The following is an 18,200-nucleotide window of genomic DNA, read 5'->3' on the forward strand; positions in this document are numbered from 1 at the left end:
GGATACCACATGAGGATGAGTTTTCAATCACAGGTTTTTGCGCGAAGTTTTCCTGTATTTAAGTTAATTACTGCTGCCTTTGCTATGATACTGCATTCAAGTCTTAAACAAAACACTAAAAAATAAGTTAACCACTTAACGTAAAACAAAATGTTAGATTGAGCTTAAAATTTCAGCCGGAGTTACATAAACTAAGATAATTACAAGCGCAACATTGTAAATATTGTACATTTATTGTTCATCTAAATAAATATGGTTTCCTCCTCAAAAAAAACAAACAACATGAGGATGGAGTGATGCGGGACACGGGTTCGATCGCAGTTCACTCTTTATTTATTTATTTTTTTTAAATTCAATCCCGGCTTTTGATTTTGTATTTTCGGAGAAAAAAAAACAAATGAAAGAAAGAAAATTTCCAGAGCCGGTCGATTTTTTCCTTCTTTCCTTTTGCTTTTTTTTTACTGAACCCACCCTTTTTGTAGTGGGGGTAACCCAGAAGAGAACAAATAATTGAAACAATAAAATTCCGAGAGTGAATCGATTTGTTCCCCGTTTTTGGCGCCTCTTTTTTTAATAAGGAAAAGTTTTGACAGTAATGAAAAATAGAGATTACTAAAAACAAATGTATTGTTTTTTTAATAACACCGGCCCACTAAAAAAAAAAAAGTGGTCTGTACTTTTGACCGGACCTACCTATCTTTATGTATTTTGACGCACTGAATCCGAATCTGAAGTTAGTTTTGCCCGTACATCCTCAAAATTTTGAGTAAATTGCAAAAAACCATAAAAATAGCCAAAAATTAGCAGTTTTGGTAAGAAAAAAATTTGTGGAACTATAGACCAAGTATGATTTTTATGCATTTTGGTCCGCTAAACCCAAATCTGAAGTTTATTCAACCATAAGCCTTTTAAAATTTAATTGAGCCGGTGTTATTAAAAAACAATACATTTGTTTTTAGTAATCTCTATTTTCCATTACTGTCAAAACTTTTCCTTATTAAAAAAAAAAAAACGCCCATTTTATATCAGTCTTGACGAGCATTTCTTAAGAATTTTGAGAGATGCGAGATCGGAACGACAAAATTATTTCAGTAGCAACAATGTATGGACCCCTCTCCTTTTCTGATATTGGCAGCCAGTTAAGAGGCTTCACAGTGTTCAGTTTAATGCCAGCAGCTCTCGAGGTAGCAAGATGGTAAGTGAATTACTTAATTATTTTACATGTATGGAAAAACCGGCAGGTTTGACGATCGTCTATTTACTTTATAGATTAAGAAGAGAAAAAAAGGGAAGGACCTGTAGTCGTATTTTATACTTTATTTAATTTTCCTTGAATTGTCAAACGTTTTTATTTTTGATTGTATAGGAAGAAGGTGTGTGGGGAATTCCATTCTAGTGCCCAAGAATGTAATACACATTTTCGATCGTTTTAACTTTTTTTTTTTTTTGGGAAAACATGTTCCTCAATTTACAAATTTCCGTAATGTTTTGGTATTCAAATCGATTCTTAACAATTTTGCGCACAGGTGGGATTTCTTTAATTATTTTTTCCCTAAACCTGAGGATATTTCCTATCTGAGATCACTGTCAATAGGCGAGATTCCGGAAATCATTAAATTACCTTTTTTTCTAATTAAAAAGAAAATCACATAAGGCCACTAAGAGCTCGAAATGAAAATCTGAAAAAATTAGAGATGGTTTTTTATATTCGAAGCCATTAACGTAAAAAATCCGTTTAACGATCATCCTAATAGATATACATTGTATATTGGGCATTCCACGTCAAATTTGCAATGAATATAGTTCATACCATTTCATTCTTTTTTTTTAAGTAATTCAAAGATCCAAGAAAATTAAAAACTTGCGAAAACAATAGTAAATGTAGAGATCCCGTTATCGTCTCGTGCTTAAGAATCATATTTTTAATTATAAAATCAGTGTGAATTTTTTCAGTATTTTAAAAGAAGCGTTTTCGGAATTGGTTTTTCAATTTTTTTCTATTTCAGTGGTGGCTAAAGAAATCTGCAAAAAATTCCGACGCTGTTTCAAGTCGATTGAAACCGTGGTTGCAACATCATACCAAACAATTATCAAAAGCGAAGAGGGTGAGGTACATGGGTTGCAAATTTGACGTGGAATGCCCAATATACAATGTATATCTATTAGGATGATCGTTAAACGGATTTTTTACGTTAATGGCTTCGAATATAAAAAACCATCTCTAATTTTTTCAGATTTTCATTTCGAGCTCTTAGTGGCCTTATGTGATTTTCTTTTTAATTAGAAAAAAAGGTAATTTAATGATTTCCGGAATCTCGCCTATTGACAGTGATCTCAGATAGGAAATATCCTCAGGTTTAGGGAAAAAATAATTAAAGAAATCCCACCTGTGCGCAAAATTGTTAAGAATCGATTTGAATACCAAAACATTACGGAAATTTGTAAATTGAGGAACATGTTTTCCCAAAAAAAAAAAAAAGTTAAAACGATCGAAAATGTGTATTACATTCTTGGGCACTAGAATGGAATTCCCCACACACCTTCTTCCTATACAATCAAAAATAAAAACGTTTGACAATTCAAGGAAAATTAAATAAAGTATAAAATACGACTACAGGTCCTTCCCTTTTTTTCTCTTCTTAATCTATAAAGTAAATAGACGATCGTCAAACCTGCCGGTTTTTCCATACATGTAAAATAATTAAGTAATTCACTTACCATCTTGCTACCTCGAGAGCTGCTGGCATTAAACTGAACACTGTGAAGCCTCTTAACTGGCTGCCAATATCAGAAAAGGAGAGGGGTCCATACATTGTTGCTACTGAAATAATTTTGTCGTTCCGATCTCGCATCTCTCAAAATTCTTAAGAAATGCTCGTCAAGACTGATATAAAATGGGCGTTTTTTTTTTTTTAATAAGGAAAAGTTTTGACAGTAATGGAAAATAGAGATTACTAAAAACAAATGTATTGTTTTTTAATAACACCGGCTCAATTAAATTTTAAAAGGCTTATGGTTGAATAAACTTCAGATTTGGGTTTAGCGGACCAAAATGCATAAAAATCATACTTGGTCTATAGTTCCACAAATTTTTTTCTTACCAAAACTGCTAATTTTTGGCTATTTTTATGGTTTTTTGCAATTTACTCAAAATTTTGAGGATGTACGGGCAAAACTAACTTCAGATTCGGATTCAGTGCGTCAAAATACATAAAGATAGGTAGGTCCGGTCAAAAGTACAGACCACTTTTTTTTTTTTAGTGGGCCGGTGTTATTAAAAAAACAATACATTTGTTTTTAGTAATCTCTATTTTTCATTACTGTCAAAACTTTTCCTTATTAAAAAAAGAGGCGCCAAAAACGGGGAACAAATCGATTCACTCTCGGAATTTTATTGTTTCAATTATTTGTTCTCTTCTGGGTTACCCCCACTACAAAAAGGGTGGGTTCAGTAAAAAAAAAGCAAAAGGAAAGAAGGAAAAAATCGACCGGCTCTGGAAATTTTCTTTCTTTCATTTGTTTTTTTTTCTCCGAAAATACAAAATCAAAAGCCGGGATTGAATTTAAAAAAAATAAATAAATAAAGAGTGAACTGCGATCGAACCCGTGTCCCGCATCACTCCATCCTCATGTTGTTTGTTTTTTTTGAGGAGGAAACCATATTTATTTAGATGAACAATAAATGTACAATATTTACAATGTTGCGCTTGTAATTATCTTAGTTTATGTAACTCCGGCTGAAATTTTAAGCTCAATCTAACATTTTGTTTTACGTTAAGTGGTTAACTTATTTTTTAGTGTTTTGTTTAAGACTTGAATGCAGTATCATAGCAAAGGCAGCAGTAATTAACTTAAATACAGGAAAACTTCGCGCAAAAACCTGTGATTGAAAACTCATCCTCATGTGGTATCCACTCAGCCACACCACAGCTACGTCCGTGAGCGCGCGTTTGCTCGGTATGTTTATGGAGCTTGCTTGGAATTCGCTGATGCTTCTCTGGAAGATTCAGTTCGAGAAAAAAAAAATTTCCCCCAACCACTTGCCCATTGCACATTTTGCATAAATGTTATCGAGCTGGCGTCGTATATTTTTCCATAAACTGCGTGTACAAATATTCGAGAACACCAGGCGTCACCTATTTTCATATCAATAAAAAAATAATATATATTAAAAAAAAAAAAAAGTATTCGGACTGGGAGTAGTTAATTAATTTGGTTCAGCGCCCGCTAATTGAATCCAAGATTTATCAAATCTGGAGATACTTTTATTCGCTGACATTCATAACTGAAACAAAAAAAATTCCAATTCTTGCATTCCTGGAAACATTTGTGCGAGCGGGGACAAGGATGCGATTGGCAACCACTTGCTCGAGCAACCGAGTGTATCTATATATACACGATTGTGGGCCACCTTCGGTGCATGGCCGCCTGGTGTCAGGTCGGAAATGGGCCACCTTCGGTGCGTGGCCGCCTAGGTGTCACGTCGACGCTCCAACTTAGCTGGTATCACGAAAAGCCGAGCGTTGGAGATCTCCCTACTCATCTCTGCACTCACCACTGCTCGTATACTAAAAAATTGTACGCGTTTTGTCCCCTTTTTTTAGTTCCTCTACGTGGCGCTAGTAGACTTTTGACACGCTCGCTCGCTCGCTGATCGCGCGCAAGCTTTTTAGACAACTACTAGCGCCACCAGTGATGGAGATTGGCGGCAGAATCGAGGGATATTTTGCGAACCATTTTTAGCAGCGTGTGCACGGTCTTACATACAGGTCTGGCAACGAAACCAATTTTCTACAGAGCGGCGTGGTTCTCTTGCTGTCCGTGGTTTTTAGTGTTTGAAATAGTCATGTCGCGGCGCTGCTATCTAGGGATGTACGTGGGGTAGGGATGGTAGGGATGAAAATGTGCCAATAATAATATTATTATTACGTTGGCGCTGCATTGCGCACGCGTTGATTATCCATCCCTCGATCACAACGCTAGCCTGGCGGCCACAAAGTGAGATACATAACCGGCCGTGAAATGAACCACTCCCTTACTTTCGTTGCCTGTATGTAAGACCGTGAGCGTCTGCCAGGGGGCTGACCGTGGTTTCGCATACATGTATATGGGCATTCGCTACTCACGCGTTTTTATCACGTTATTGTTGTCTGGTAACTAGACCGCAGCGACAACTGGTGCCGCCGCTAGAATCGACCACTCCTAAGATTCATAGACTTAAAAAGATAGACTGAGCGCTCCTGTAAGAGGCACTGACAATTACACATAAAGGACAGAGATATACCGGGAGTACTGCTCTCTCTTTTCAATCGGCGTCATGGCGGGAGACAACGGAGCAGTGGAAGTGGAACAGCTATAGATATAGGTGCATAATTTCGCCTCATTCTCCTCTACCGCCTCGATCCCCGTCACAAATATCGTTAGAGAGGGAAAGGAGTACTCCCGGCATATTTCTGTCCTTTAAATGTTCGCTTCAAGCGGCTCATAAGAGCGCTCAGTCTATCTTCATAAATCTATGGTAAGACCGTGCTCTGTCTCTCTCACGACCATGGTCTCTGTATACATAAACATGACATAGCCATATAAAAGTATATTATCATACAGCATGTACTTGCGTGCATTATTCATGTTTGTTACCTAATAAAAATTATGAACAGCATTTCATATTCAATCACTTAATTTTAATGTTTTTATTAGTATTATTCCTATTTTTAAATTATAACTTCTAATTTATGTTTTATGTACAATAGAGGTAATAAAATTTCCATCCTTCCATTTATTTTCGATTTCATTCTTACTACTGAGATATTAGTGCCACTGAGTAGTAGGAAGGAGACAACACTCTGCAATAAAACTTGTCCCCAGTTTTAAGGTAACGTAAGAGGAATTGTCTAAATGCGATTTGAGCGCCTCTTACGGAAAAAAGTGAAATTTTCGCTACAAAATGTAAAAAAAAAGGGCGGCAATCGAAACCTATAAGCCTCCGTTTTATAAACATACTCCGTAAATTCGTAAAATATGCATCTAAAGTGACTAAAAATCAGTAAAAACCGAGTGATTGCTTTTCTAATCTCAACCGACATTAAATCCAAGGAAAAGGTTTGCAAACGGTGAATCGTAAGATCATATGGGGATGGGGGTGAGTGCGCTATACGGGCTTACACCACAAGAGGTGCTTAAATCCGTGACATGCTCTAAGGTTGAAGCCACTGGTTGAACTGCAAGATGGCCTTTATATGGTCCAGGCACACGATTGGTTCTTGGAGAGTGCTGCGCAGAAACACCTTTATCTTCTACGTCATAGGGTGCGTTCAAATATTAGCTCCCAGTGCTGTTAACAATTTTTTATCTCTCTTCTGCTGCCGAGTCTGTGAATGGCTCTGCCTCTATTCTAGCGAGATTTCAGCGCTACCAGTTAATTTCGAAACGCACCCATAGTCGAGAACGTTAAATCGTCTGGGACAATTTTGGAACAGCTTTTACCGTCTGTCGGATCACGTAATCATAGAATCTGTCATCAGCGGTCATCTCCCTTCCATCCCTGCTGTGCCTTTTTTTTTTCAAATGACACATCTTCGCGTGCTGTACACACGAAACTCGTATGTGTCACATCCATGTATGCGAAGACCAATATTTTGATTCTCTGGCGTGTTGCTGCTGCTACGTGACTGCGTAAAAAAATTATTTGAAAATTTTAACCACAGATGAATAATAGTGTAAATAATGTAATTATCGTTCCCGATTTACGTAGAATGAATCGATCTTCTCCCATTATTCTATGGGCAAACAAAATCCCAATTAACTGTATCGAAATCGAGGGTGGTGGGTTGAAAGTTAAAGCTGAAACTACTTTCCTCTATTTTCAGGATCAAGAACATAATCAAGATGATTCAGATTCTGATGTGGAAGAGGTTGAACCACGATTGAAATACGTCCGAATGAGAAATGATCTTGATAGTATCCTCCAAAATGATGCCGCGAGCTGCATCGCTGTTCACCCAAAGGTGCCATTAACGCCTCTTCTGTCATACCTCATATTCCTTACATGTCCGCTCAGCGATGATTCCTTCTCATTTATCTTCCTCGCATTCATTTTGTTTCGCACGAAGCAGTAGAATGTGCGAGTACGAATCGAGGTCAGGTTAGGGTACAGAGAGTCCTAACGTACCGCTACTTTCAGTTTCTCTGCCTGGGCTCGCATTGGGGAATGATCCATATATTGGATCACCAAGGAAACAGAATACGATCCAAAACTCTTCAGGCCCATACCGTTGCCGTCAATCAAATATCCATAGATCAGAATGGAGATTTCATTGGATCCTGCAGCGACGATGGAAAGGTTGTTATATATGGTCTTTATAGCAAGGAGAACAACCACAACATGAGCATGGAAAGATTGGTCAAAAGTATCGCGCTTGACCCTTATTACTACAAAAATGGAAGCGGTAGAAGATTCCTAACGGGTAATGCAGCATTTTATTTTTATCTGAGTTTTTCAACTTCTTTCAACTCAATCGTTTGACAACATATCTGATGCTGATAGTTCCTACATTGCAAAATTTCAGGTGACAGTAAACTAATTTTATATGAAAAGACATTTTTATCGCGGATCAAACCTACAGTTTTATGTGAAGCTGAAGGTGGTGTACGATCCATATCCTGGGCTGGTCAATTTGTAGCTTGGGCTTCAGATACTGGGGTTAGAATATATGATTTATATGCTAAATGTTCCTTAGGAGTAATACAGTGGACTCGATCCATAGAGTGAGTATTTTTATTTTCAATTTTTTTGTTCACTTGCGTTTGCTTATTGTGCCACTTTAGGTTTTTATGAATTTCATTCTTCTGTGAAATCTCTATGTCAAATCTGAACTTTTACACCTATTAGCTATCATTGAAGCTCCCTCAAAATTATTCACAAATTTAAAAAGTGTTGCAGCGACCCTCAACTCTTGTGATTCAATTTCAGTGCTTCACCCGAACATTACAGATGCAACTTAAGGTGGTCTGATAATAGAACGTTGCTAATAGGCTGGGTAGATACGGTTAGAATTTGTCAAATACGCAAACGATCAGCACAAGAGATGGCGAATCGAGATCTATCTGAATACGCTGTCGACCCTGGTATGGTACCTGTTTTGATCATTTCCTGTGCTCTGTTTCAATAAAATTGTCACCACCAACTCCATTATAATCCAAACTCCTTAAGAAGTAACTGAAACTTTTGAATTTCTCTTTCAGTCTCTGCATTCCAAGTCGATTTTTATATATCTGGTATCGCGCCATTGGAAAATCAGCTAGTAATACTTGGCTGCCTGAAAGAGCTAGATGAAACTGGTAACAGTCAGCGGCCAATGTTGCACGTAGTCGAACCGAAATATCTAGAATACACGGCTATTTGCGCTACTTCGTTAACGTTACGTGGCTACAAGGAGTACAGCTGCAACGATTATCACTTAGACTGTTTAATGGATGAAAATAGGTATTTTATTGTCAGTCCGAAAGACGTCGTAGTCGCCAGTCTGTATGACGCTGATGACAGAATTGAGTGGCTCTTGACGCACGGGAAATTTGAGCTAGCCTTGGAGACCGTGACAGCCAATGGAGGCAGGGACTGTAAGAAACACTCACTGATATATGTGGGCCGTGTATATCTGGATCATTTATTAGCACACAGAAAGTATGACGAAGCTGGAAAATTGTGTTTGAAAGTTTTAGGACGAGACAAAAATCTCTGGGAGGAAGAAGTACGATTTGTTTTTCATGTTTTCTTTTGAATATCTTACGCATATAAAAATCTACTTTTTAAGTCGACGATGGGAATGTTATCGATTTCTTCTTTCCACACAGGTCTACAAATTTGCTAGAGTGCATCAGCTGCGTTCTATATCGTCATATCTTCCAAGAGGCGACGTAACGCTGAGACCGGAAATTTATGAAATGGTTTTATACGAATATTTAAAAACGGATCCGGACGGTTTTCTGCAGCTAGTCAAGGAGTGGTCGCCAAAGTTGTACAACGTAGTCGCTGTGATAAATGGCATCCGCGAGCATCTTTCCACCCAAGAGAATGGCCAGAATGTCTTACTTGAAGCTCTCGCTATTTTGTACACCCATCAAAACAGGTACGACGAATCCTTGGCGATATATCTCAAGTTGAGGCATAAAGACGTTTTTCAACTTATACAAAAGCACAAGTTGTACAACTCGGTCCATGACATGATCGAAGGTTTGATGGATTTAGACGCAGAAAGGGCGATAGCATTTTTTCTTGAAAAAAACAGAGTCCCGTCCGAAATTGTCGTTGCAAAACTGCAAAAGAATCATCGATATTTGCACATGGTGAGTGAAGAGATTCTTAACAATTGCTCACAAATCTTTGAAATATGCTGACGATTATAATTATCAGTATTTAGATGCCTTGGACAAAAAAGACACGAAAGATTCTAAGGGGAAATATCATGGATTATTAGTCCGTCTGTATGCAGATTTTTCCAGAGATAAACTTCTACCGCTTCTGAGGAGATCAGACAATTATCCTATTGAACAAGCCCTTGAAATTTGTCGTCAGAAACAATTTTACCCAGAGATGGTTTACTTACTCGGTAGAATTGGCAATACTTCAGAAGCTCTTGCCCTAATGACCCAAGAATTAAACGACATAGAAGGTGCAATTGAATTCTGTCAGGTGCACGACGATGACGAGCTGTGGAATAACTTGGTCAATTATTCATTGGACAAGCCAGGTAAAACGTTATAAATAGTGATCCATCGTCTTTTTATTTGTTCTGGTTCCTAATGTTGTACGTATGTGTCGAATTTCAGCGGCGATAACATTTTTGTTGCAAAGAATCGGCACCTACATGGATCCCCGACTAATCCTTCAAAAAATTGAACCAAGACTTGAGATTCCTGGATTGAAAAATGCACTGGTCAAAATGATGTGCGATTACAATTTACAAATATCTGTACAAGAAGGATGCAATAAGATACTGTCAAACGATCATTTCAATCTTCACGAAAAACTTGTTAGGTCGCATCAAAAAGGAATATGTACAGATGGTAAGGACGCGTTTCCATTTCGTTTCTTCAAACCGTTTTTCCTCTATCTCAATGGAAAGGATTTGATACAAAATTTGACCCATCTTTTTTTTAACAGATGATCACATGTGTCGAGCCTGTCATCAGAAAATAATTATAAGGGGTAGGTCAAGACCACGAAATTTGTTTTGACGATTATGTTCTATGTGCATGTTCAAGAATTTTCTATTTAATGATGATTTTCTTTTCTTTTCTCTTCTCAGAACCGAGAAATCTAGTCATGTTCTATTGCAGACATTCGTTTCATGAAGATTGTTTGCGAAACATAAATTCATTGGTAAGTGAACGCTAGAATTATCTCTAGTTTTATGTACTGAAAATATGCGTGTTGGCAGCTACAAGAATTACTAATCATATAAAAAGTATTGGCAATGTTTCTCTTTTTTCAGGAGAATTGTGTAATATGCAATCCTCAGAAGCCAGTTTTCTAAACGATGAACAGTAACGAATGATGAGATATCGACGACAGATTTTGAGGAGATTATACTTATTTTATTGCCATCGAGTGAAAAACACGTGAATTCTTAAACATGAAAGATAATTAAATCGCTCATCAATATATTTTAAATTCACACACACAAACACACACACACACGCGCGCGCGCGCAGGACATATATACATAAATAATTTGGTTCTCTGCCGCCACTACTGCTAGCGTATTGTATTATACATGGTACCATAAATTAAACATTCTTTATTGTTTTATACACCATCCGCTGGGTACTCTTTAATTTTCGCTGTCCAGATTGAAAACAACTTTAGCGCTCTCTGGGAGTATTTCAATGTTGCACTTTACGCAATTTGAACAAACTCCGATCTCGCTGCAGACTTTATGGCATCCAGGACACTCGGGGCAAGCCTAAACCCAGTATTACGAATTTTCAAACGTTCTAACATGGGCGTGACGAATATATCAATCGAGTATGCGAGAAAATTATACGACCTTGTGCACACGACACGGTTCTTTAACAGGTTGGCATCCTTCGCACGTTTCTTCACATTCTGAATGAAAGCTGCAGATTTTACTTAGGCATCCAGGACACTCATTGCAATCCTATATACAGATATTAGCAATTTAAAATGTTTCTACACAGAAAAACTGACTCACTTAAATATACTCAAAAGATTCAATACCTTATCCACATTACATGGTTCTTCTTCGGTCATTCGACATCCGTCGCAAGTTTTTTCACATTCTGGATGAAAGCTACATAAATTACGGCATCCAGGACACTCAGGACAATCCTAAACTCATATAAATTTTTTTTTACTCTTTTCCACGCAGAGGGTAACATATTTTGATAGAGGATGCTTGAAAATTATAACACCTTATGCACACGACACGGTTCTTTGACGACTCGACATCCCTCGCAAGTTTTTTTACACTGTGGATAAAGACTGCAAACCTTACGGCATCCCAGACATTCCGGACAGTCCTATATAAATCAAGTTTAACGTTTTTTCAACGTTCTTAAACAAGAAAAACACATTCCTTGATCAAGTATATTTGAATATTTCGAATTTTGGTGCTTTACCTTGTGTACTTGGCACGGTTCTCTTTCATGTTGACACCCTTCGCACGTGAGTAGACACTCAGGATGTAAGCTGCAAATGCTAGTGTGCTTTTCTCCGGGTTCACAAGTTCTACAATCGTCGGAACAAGTAACGCTCGGGTCGCTGCTATCTGACAACTTTCTGACGCAAGTTGCGTCACTGGGACATTTTGTGAATACGGAACACGTCGAAAATGCTGGGCTCTTCTGTCAGAGAAAAAAGTGAAAGAAAACTTGAACGTAGTATTTTCTGCGTCATCTTGAGAAGCCACTTGCTTACCGAGCCCCGAGCCGTGCGTTTGCGCTCAACATTATTGGGAGGCTGCTCCGACATTAGACACTCGAAGCAAATTCCGCAGACACTGCATACTCGTCTTGGCTTGTACGTAGACAGCTGTGACATTATATCCAGATTTGATTCGCCTGACGGGCCGACCTTGGACAGGTCGGGGTTTTTGGCAAATGCCGCGAAATGTTGAACCGTAAATGATAAGACGTTAACCGGCTTCACTGCGATGATCAAATCGCATTCCGCAGATGATAAAATTTTAAATAAAAAAAAAAAAAAAAACAATCATGACTAAGCTTGCTTGCGATTCTTCGATATACATACCATCAAAGGATCTTTTATTCTCAATAAGTTAAATAGATAGAAGTGAAAATGGGAATAAAGGTTAAATTAAATTATGACCTGTCTAAGAAAACTTGGTAAAAATGCTGCCTTGGTAGCAAGATGATTACCGGCTAACAATGTCTGCGTGAAATCGCTTATCAACTGCTTGATCTCGGGGTGATCGGTGAGGTATTCCGTTTGCTGCGCCATTTGGCAGGTCTAAATGACAAGAAAGAAGAGAAGTAACTCTTTATAAATGGTCGCGCTTTATATAGGGGATGTAATCACTACCATCGGATGAAAAATCTTCCTACCTTTTTATCAAGGTACATTGATATCATTTGAACATCGCTTCTCCATCTTGACCTCAGTGGAGTGACAATATTTTGATCCTTGTTGACAAGATCGTTGGGATCAATGAGTGAATTGATTTGCACCAGATACGGAATCTCCAGCCAATCGTGTCGCAATATATACCCGCTCTGAGTCATGTATGTCTTCGTATTGTGGATAAGTCCAGATTCCTCATGCATTCTGCGCTCTATAGTATAAACCGGGAGGACCTTGCCGTTCAGCTTCATTCTTTGCGCTCCGGTACATCTCTACAAAAAAATTACCAGTCATTAATCTATAGTCAATGTCATATGGCCTTTGCTCACGTAATTGGATGTCGTGAGTTGTCCACTGATCATGATGCTTTGGAAGGAAAGACTTCCGTGGAAGTTTCTCAGAGCGAGATACCGCATTAGCAGCACGTTCGTCGCCTCGCTTATCATCTCGCCACTTGAACAAAGCGGTAAATCTTTTCGGTTCACAGATTTGTCGCAGGGACAGATTTCCTGGGCTTCCACGTGAAAGAAATCCTCCTCCAGACCAATGAACAGAACTTTCTCCTGCAGTCCGTCATGCTGGTAAATATATCTGTCAAAGGTTGATCGTAATGCCATGAAAGAGAGATTTAACGATTGTTCGGAATATTTTGAGAACAGGGCTAACTCCGTTCGTTTCTCTTCCAAGCAATGGAAATTGTCCGTCGACGAACCCAGGACTTTTGATCCGGCGAATGAATCGTTCACAGTCAAAGATGAGAGCATTTGTACCATAAACTCGTTACCTTCCTTGCCAATACTTTCCACTGATAAACAATAACCGCCTACAGGTTTCGTGTTGGTGGTGAGTTCGTCCTTTAAAGTGACTATTAAATTCTCACGGAAGCATAACGCTCTCCGCATTGGACCATCTGTAAAAATTAAAAGAATATTTGCTGTTAGCGAAGTGTCTGTGGTGATTGAATTTCATCTTACAATAATTCATAGGTATGTATTTCTATAGAGGAGAAAAATCGATAACCCGGTTCACCTATTTCAAAATGGGGAATTTTATCACAGGGATCGAACAGTTTACGAGGAAAAGATTCTCCAGAGTTAAGAGACATGTTGTACGCGTAATTGATATTTTTTATTTATATTTTGCCATCGTTATTAGCACGAGAAATGAGGAAAAAAGGTGTGAAAATCGAGCTTTCTTATGTTTGAAAAGCAAGTTTGGGTACAGAATGAGAAACTGGGAACAAACTTCTGAATTGTCGTGCAATTATCGCGTTTTAAAAATTCAAAATAACAGTGCGCCTCGCTTATTTCGCCTAAAAAACACCCAGATAGCGCTGCGGGTGATTTATCGATCTATCCATCTCGACGGCTTCTCGCTAAGTTCAAGTCACAGCGGTAGACGACGCACGCTTTTCGTAATCCTAACCTCCACCGATGTTTATTTATTGGCAGCATTTCTGTTTCAATTCGTTGTAAATCCTCAGTGTTAGTTTGTTCAGCTAGTCTTTGGATTGAGTGAGCGCTTTTTTAATACCCAAAATCATTTTTGAGGTTTGCAATATCCGTTAACGCGTTACTTCGATTTATTTAACTTCAGTCATAATTGGCTTCAATCTTCGCCGTCGAAATCATATAGTTTATCAAATTTATCCCCAGAATCTTTGACGATGGATGCCGACCTTTACGATGAATTCGGAAATTACATCGGCCCCGACTTGGCATCCGAGAGCGAGGATGAAGCTGAGTATGGAAATGGAGGAGACGATGCCGGAGATCAAGAGCGATCTGACGAAGAGATGGAAGAAGATAAGGACGAGGTTCGGGAGCACCCTGACCAAAGCACGATGGCCGTTGTCCTCCATGAAGATAAACGCTATTATCCAAGCGCTTTGGAAGTTTATGGACCGGAGGTGAGGCTTTGTGCATCAACGAAGTAATTTATAAATAGCACCTTTCAATCATATGAAAACGTTATCACTAGTAACATTTTGCGTGTTTCATACAGGTGGAAACTCTGGTGCAAGAAGAAGATGCCCAACCACTTGATAAACCTTTAATTGCGCCAACCAGAAGGCCAAAGTTTCAAATCAAGCAACAGCAACTGCCAGATACTACGTACAGCATCGAGTTTCTTGCAGACATGATGGATGCCCCTCATCTTATACGAAATATCGTACTCTTGGGTCATTTGCATCACGGTAAAACGACTCTCGTTGACTGCCTCGTTCGTCAAACTCACCCCTACATGCACAGTGTAACGGATGAAAAGGCACTCAGGTACAAAACACATTGTCGACACATGCGACGAAAATTTACGATCTAAACTTGGTACTAAATTTGTGATTCCGTTGACAGATACACCGACACCTTGTTTACTGAACAGCAGCGAGGCGTGTCAACGAAAGCCACACCAGTCACTCTACTGCTCCAAGATGTTAAGGCTAAGTCATACTTGTTGAACGTGTTCGACACTCCAGGGCACGTCAACTTTTCTGACGAGGCCACAGCCGCTATCCGAATGTCGGATGGGGCTGTTTTGGTTGTAGATGCAGCAGAAGGTGTGATGCTAAATACAGAACGTCTGCTGAAGCATGCGCTGCAGGAAAAACTTGCACTGACTGTCTGCATTAATAAAGTGGATAGATTAATACTGGAATTGAAGTTGCCCCCTCTAGACGCTTACTACAAGTTGCGACACATAATTGAGGAAGTGAACGGGCTCATTGCTCTGTACTCTGATTCTGAGAATCCTGCGTTCGTCTCCCCAGCTTTGGGCAATGTTTGCTTTGCCAGCTCGGAGTACAATGTTTGCTTTACTCTGAGATCATTTGCTGCTCTCTATGCCAAAAATCATCCGCAGCTTAACGCTACAGAATTTGCAAAGCGGCTTTGGGGCGATGTATACTTCAATTCGAAAACTCGAAAGTTCATCAAGAAACCGCCGCATAATACCGCTCAGCGAAGTTTCATCGAATTTATTCTTGAACCACTTTACAAGATTTTTGCACAGGTCGTCGGCGACGTCGACACCACACTTCCGGATGGTATGTGATTCGTTTACTTCTTTGTTTTTTCAGAGAACCTACATGCCAGTATTTATATTTTATTTCTTATTTGTCTAATTATGACTGCTGTTGATATTTTCAGTGCTTGACGAATTGGGCATCAGGTTAAGCTCTGAAGAAATGAAAATGAATATCAGGCCACTTCTCAGATTGGTGTGCACAAGATTTTTGGGTGACATGAGCGGGCTCGTTGATATGTGCGTAACTCATGTGCCTAGTCCACATTCTCATGCTCCAGTCAAAGTTCGACACGTCTATACTGGCCCTCCAGATTCACCACTTGCGCAGGATATGACCAACTGTGATCCAGACGTAAGTTGATTCTCTGCAGCGCAAATTCTTGATTTACTCTCGATGTTGGCCTGTAAATGCGCCTCTTTTACATGAGTATATTACATTTTGTTAATAAACGTACGCTTCTAGGGCCAACTGATGGTACACAGTACAAAAATGTATCCCACCGAAGATTGTACCTTGTTCGTTGTACTGGGAAGGGTGATGTCGGGGACTTTGGAGGCGGGAGCGCGAGTTCGTGTCTTGGGTGAGGCTTATTCTAAGGCCGACGAGGAGGACTCGCGAATATTGACGGTCGGTCGCTTGTGGATCAGCGAAGCTCGTTACTCCATAGAACTGAATCGAGTACCTGCTGGTAATTGGGTGTTGATAGAAGGTATCGACAGGCCGATAGTCAAAACGAGCACAATAACTGACCTAAGCAATTCCGATGACTTGCACATATTCCGACCATTGAAATTCAACACTCAGAGTGTAATAAAGATCGCTGTTGAGCCTGTTAATCCGTCCGAACTACCAAAAATGTTGGATGGATTGAGAAAAGTAAACAAAAGCTACCCTCTTCTTGGCACAAGGGTCGAGGAGAGCGGTGAACACGTTGTTCTTGGTACTGGTGAACTCTATCTGGATTGCGCCATGCACGACCTGCGCAGAATGTACTCCGAAATTGATATCAAGGTTGCTGATCCCGTCGTCGCTTTCGCCGAAACGGTGGTCGAGACTAGCTCCTTGAAATGCTTTGCTGAAACTCCCAACAAGCGAAATAAACTGACAATGATTGCTGAGCCTCTGGAAAGAGGATTGGCAGAGGATATCGAGGCGGAACATGTCCGTATCACTTGGAACAAGTATGTATTCAGAGTCTTGGGGTATACCGTCCTTTTGTCTCAAGCAGAAACGATCGATACTCTGGAAGTAAAACTCGATCTAATCCAAATATTTCCCCCAGAAAACGCCTGGGTGAATTTTTTCAGACAAAGTATGACTGGGATTTGCTCGCGGCTCGAAGCATCTGGGCGTTTGGTCCTGACTCCACTGGACCCAACATTCTAGTCGATGACACACTGCCCTCGGAGGTAGACAAAACGCTTTTGGGAAGCGCAAGGGATGCCATTGTTCAAGGATTCCAATGGGGAACCAGGGAAGGACCTCTTGCCGAAGAGCCTATCAGAAATGTAAAATTCAAGATATTGGACGCCGTCATTGCTCAGGAACCCCTGCACAGAGGAGGTGAGAAGCATCTGCGATTGCAATCCTCAATGAAATCCCGTCCAGAAAATCAGCAGTAACCGATTTTTGTCCTCTCAGGTGGCCAGATTATTCCGACGGCAAGGAGAGTCGCTTATTCGGCATTTTTAATGGCCACTCCTCGCCTCATGGAGCCGTATCTGTTCGTCGAGGTCCAAGCACCAGCCGATTGTGTTTCGGCGGTTTACACGGTCCTTGCAAAACGTCGCGGACACGTTACACAAGACGCTCCGGTTCCCGGAAGTCCGTTGTATACGATAAAAGCGTTTATCCCAGCCATCGACAGTTTCGGCTTCGAGACAGACCTCAGAACGCACACGCAAGGCCAGGCGTTTTGCCTCTCAGTCTTTCATCACTGGCAAATCGTGCCGGGAGATCCTCTCGACAAAAGCATAACCATCAGACCTCTCGAACCTCAGCCAGCCACCCATTTGGCCAGAGAATTTATGCTGAAAACCAGGAGACGCAAAGGCCTCTCCGAAGATGTTTCTATCAACAAATTCTTCGACGATCCTATGTTGCTTGAACTCGCAAGGCAGGATGTGTTACTCAATTATCCTCTTTAGGCTGGATAAAAATCATTGTTAAATATGTTAGTCCAGAACGAATTACCTACAAGCCAGGAGAGAACATTGATACAAGTGATACAGCGGTTCATATTTCAAATTGTCATAAATAATATGTATCATAGTGTCACCGTGCACTGATATTACAGATACGTGACATGTATGGCAAAGCTTGATCAGACATGCATCGAGACGACGCTTGCTTGTGGGGGAAAAAAATATTATATTTTATTTTTCGCATTCTATTCATCACCTCATTCCATACAACAATTTTCTTACAGAAAAACGTAGAGTAAGGTATAAGAGGTCGAGTACAATCAAGACAGTGGTCATATTACTATCGCAATTGTCAAGAAAATATTTTTTTTCCAAACTTTAACGAATAAAACCTATTTATAATTACGATGTTTTCGGAAATAAAATTTCCCTG

The 18,200-nt window shown here is 39.7% G+C and overlaps 3 protein-coding genes across 9 annotated transcripts; 2 read left to right on the forward strand and 1 right to left on the reverse strand.

Moving 5' to 3' along the window:
* The first annotated feature begins 6,572 nt into the window (after positions 1–6,572).
* LOC124301940 (vacuolar protein sorting-associated protein 41 homolog) lies at positions 6,573–10,814 on the forward strand. Of its 3 annotated transcripts, none has more exons than XM_046757590.1 (12): positions 6,573–6,725; positions 6,867–7,004; positions 7,181–7,463; positions 7,566–7,764; positions 7,970–8,124; positions 8,242–8,747; positions 8,851–9,342; positions 9,410–9,746; positions 9,826–10,062; positions 10,160–10,204; positions 10,305–10,378; positions 10,465–10,814. In XM_046757590.1, exons 1-12 carry the CDS (start codon positions 6,705–6,707, stop codon positions 10,501–10,503), a joined length of 2,526 nt encoding a protein of 841 aa, XP_046613546.1. In that variant the 5' UTR covers positions 6,573–6,704; the 3' UTR covers positions 10,504–10,814. The 3 variants fall into 3 exon arrangements, with proteins under 3 accessions (XP_046613546.1, XP_046613545.1, XP_046613547.1); XM_046757589.1 differs by having other exon boundaries at positions 10,491–10,814; XM_046757591.1 differs by lacking the exons at positions 7,566–7,764; positions 7,970–8,124 and having other exon boundaries at positions 10,491–10,814.
* Positions 10,496–13,038, reverse strand: LOC124301948 (uncharacterized). Of its 2 annotated transcripts, none has more exons than XM_046757613.1 (9): positions 12,928–13,038; positions 12,583–12,870; positions 12,397–12,487; positions 11,936–12,165; positions 11,638–11,862; positions 11,431–11,538; positions 11,237–11,347; positions 11,046–11,156; positions 10,496–10,961 (listed from the first exon to the last, which is right to left on the reverse strand). In XM_046757613.1, exons 1-9 carry the CDS (start codon positions 13,012–13,014, stop codon positions 10,830–10,832), a joined length of 1,383 nt encoding a protein of 460 aa, XP_046613569.1. In that variant the 5' UTR covers positions 13,015–13,038; the 3' UTR covers positions 10,496–10,829. The 2 variants fall into 2 exon arrangements, with proteins under 2 accessions (XP_046613569.1, XP_046613570.1); XM_046757614.1 differs by having other exon boundaries at positions 11,936–12,049; positions 12,347–12,487.
* Positions 13,032–18,172, forward strand: LOC124301935 (116 kDa U5 small nuclear ribonucleoprotein component). 4 transcript variants are annotated; one of them, XM_046757576.1, is made up of 8 exons: positions 13,032–13,179; positions 14,254–14,507; positions 14,603–14,874; positions 14,953–15,641; positions 15,745–15,974; positions 16,086–16,804; positions 16,906–17,186; positions 17,265–18,172. In XM_046757576.1, the coding sequence occupies exons 2-8, from the start codon at positions 14,265–14,267 to the stop codon at positions 17,768–17,770; spliced, it is 2,940 nt and encodes a 979-aa protein (XP_046613532.1). In that variant the 5' UTR covers positions 13,032–13,179; positions 14,254–14,264; the 3' UTR covers positions 17,771–18,172. The 4 variants fall into 4 exon arrangements, with proteins under 4 accessions (XP_046613532.1, XP_046613533.1, XP_046613531.1 ...); XM_046757577.1 differs by lacking the exon at positions 13,032–13,179 and adding an exon at positions 13,560–13,584; XM_046757575.1 differs by lacking the exon at positions 13,032–13,179 and adding an exon at positions 13,960–14,112.
* Positions 18,173–18,200: the final 28 nt, after the last annotated feature.

The sequence above is a fragment of the Neodiprion virginianus genome, chromosome 4 (genome assembly GCF_021901495.1).
Source record: "Neodiprion virginianus isolate iyNeoVirg1 chromosome 4, iyNeoVirg1.1, whole genome shotgun sequence".
NCBI classification, from domain to species: Eukaryota; Metazoa; Arthropoda; class Insecta; order Hymenoptera; family Diprionidae; genus Neodiprion; species Neodiprion virginianus.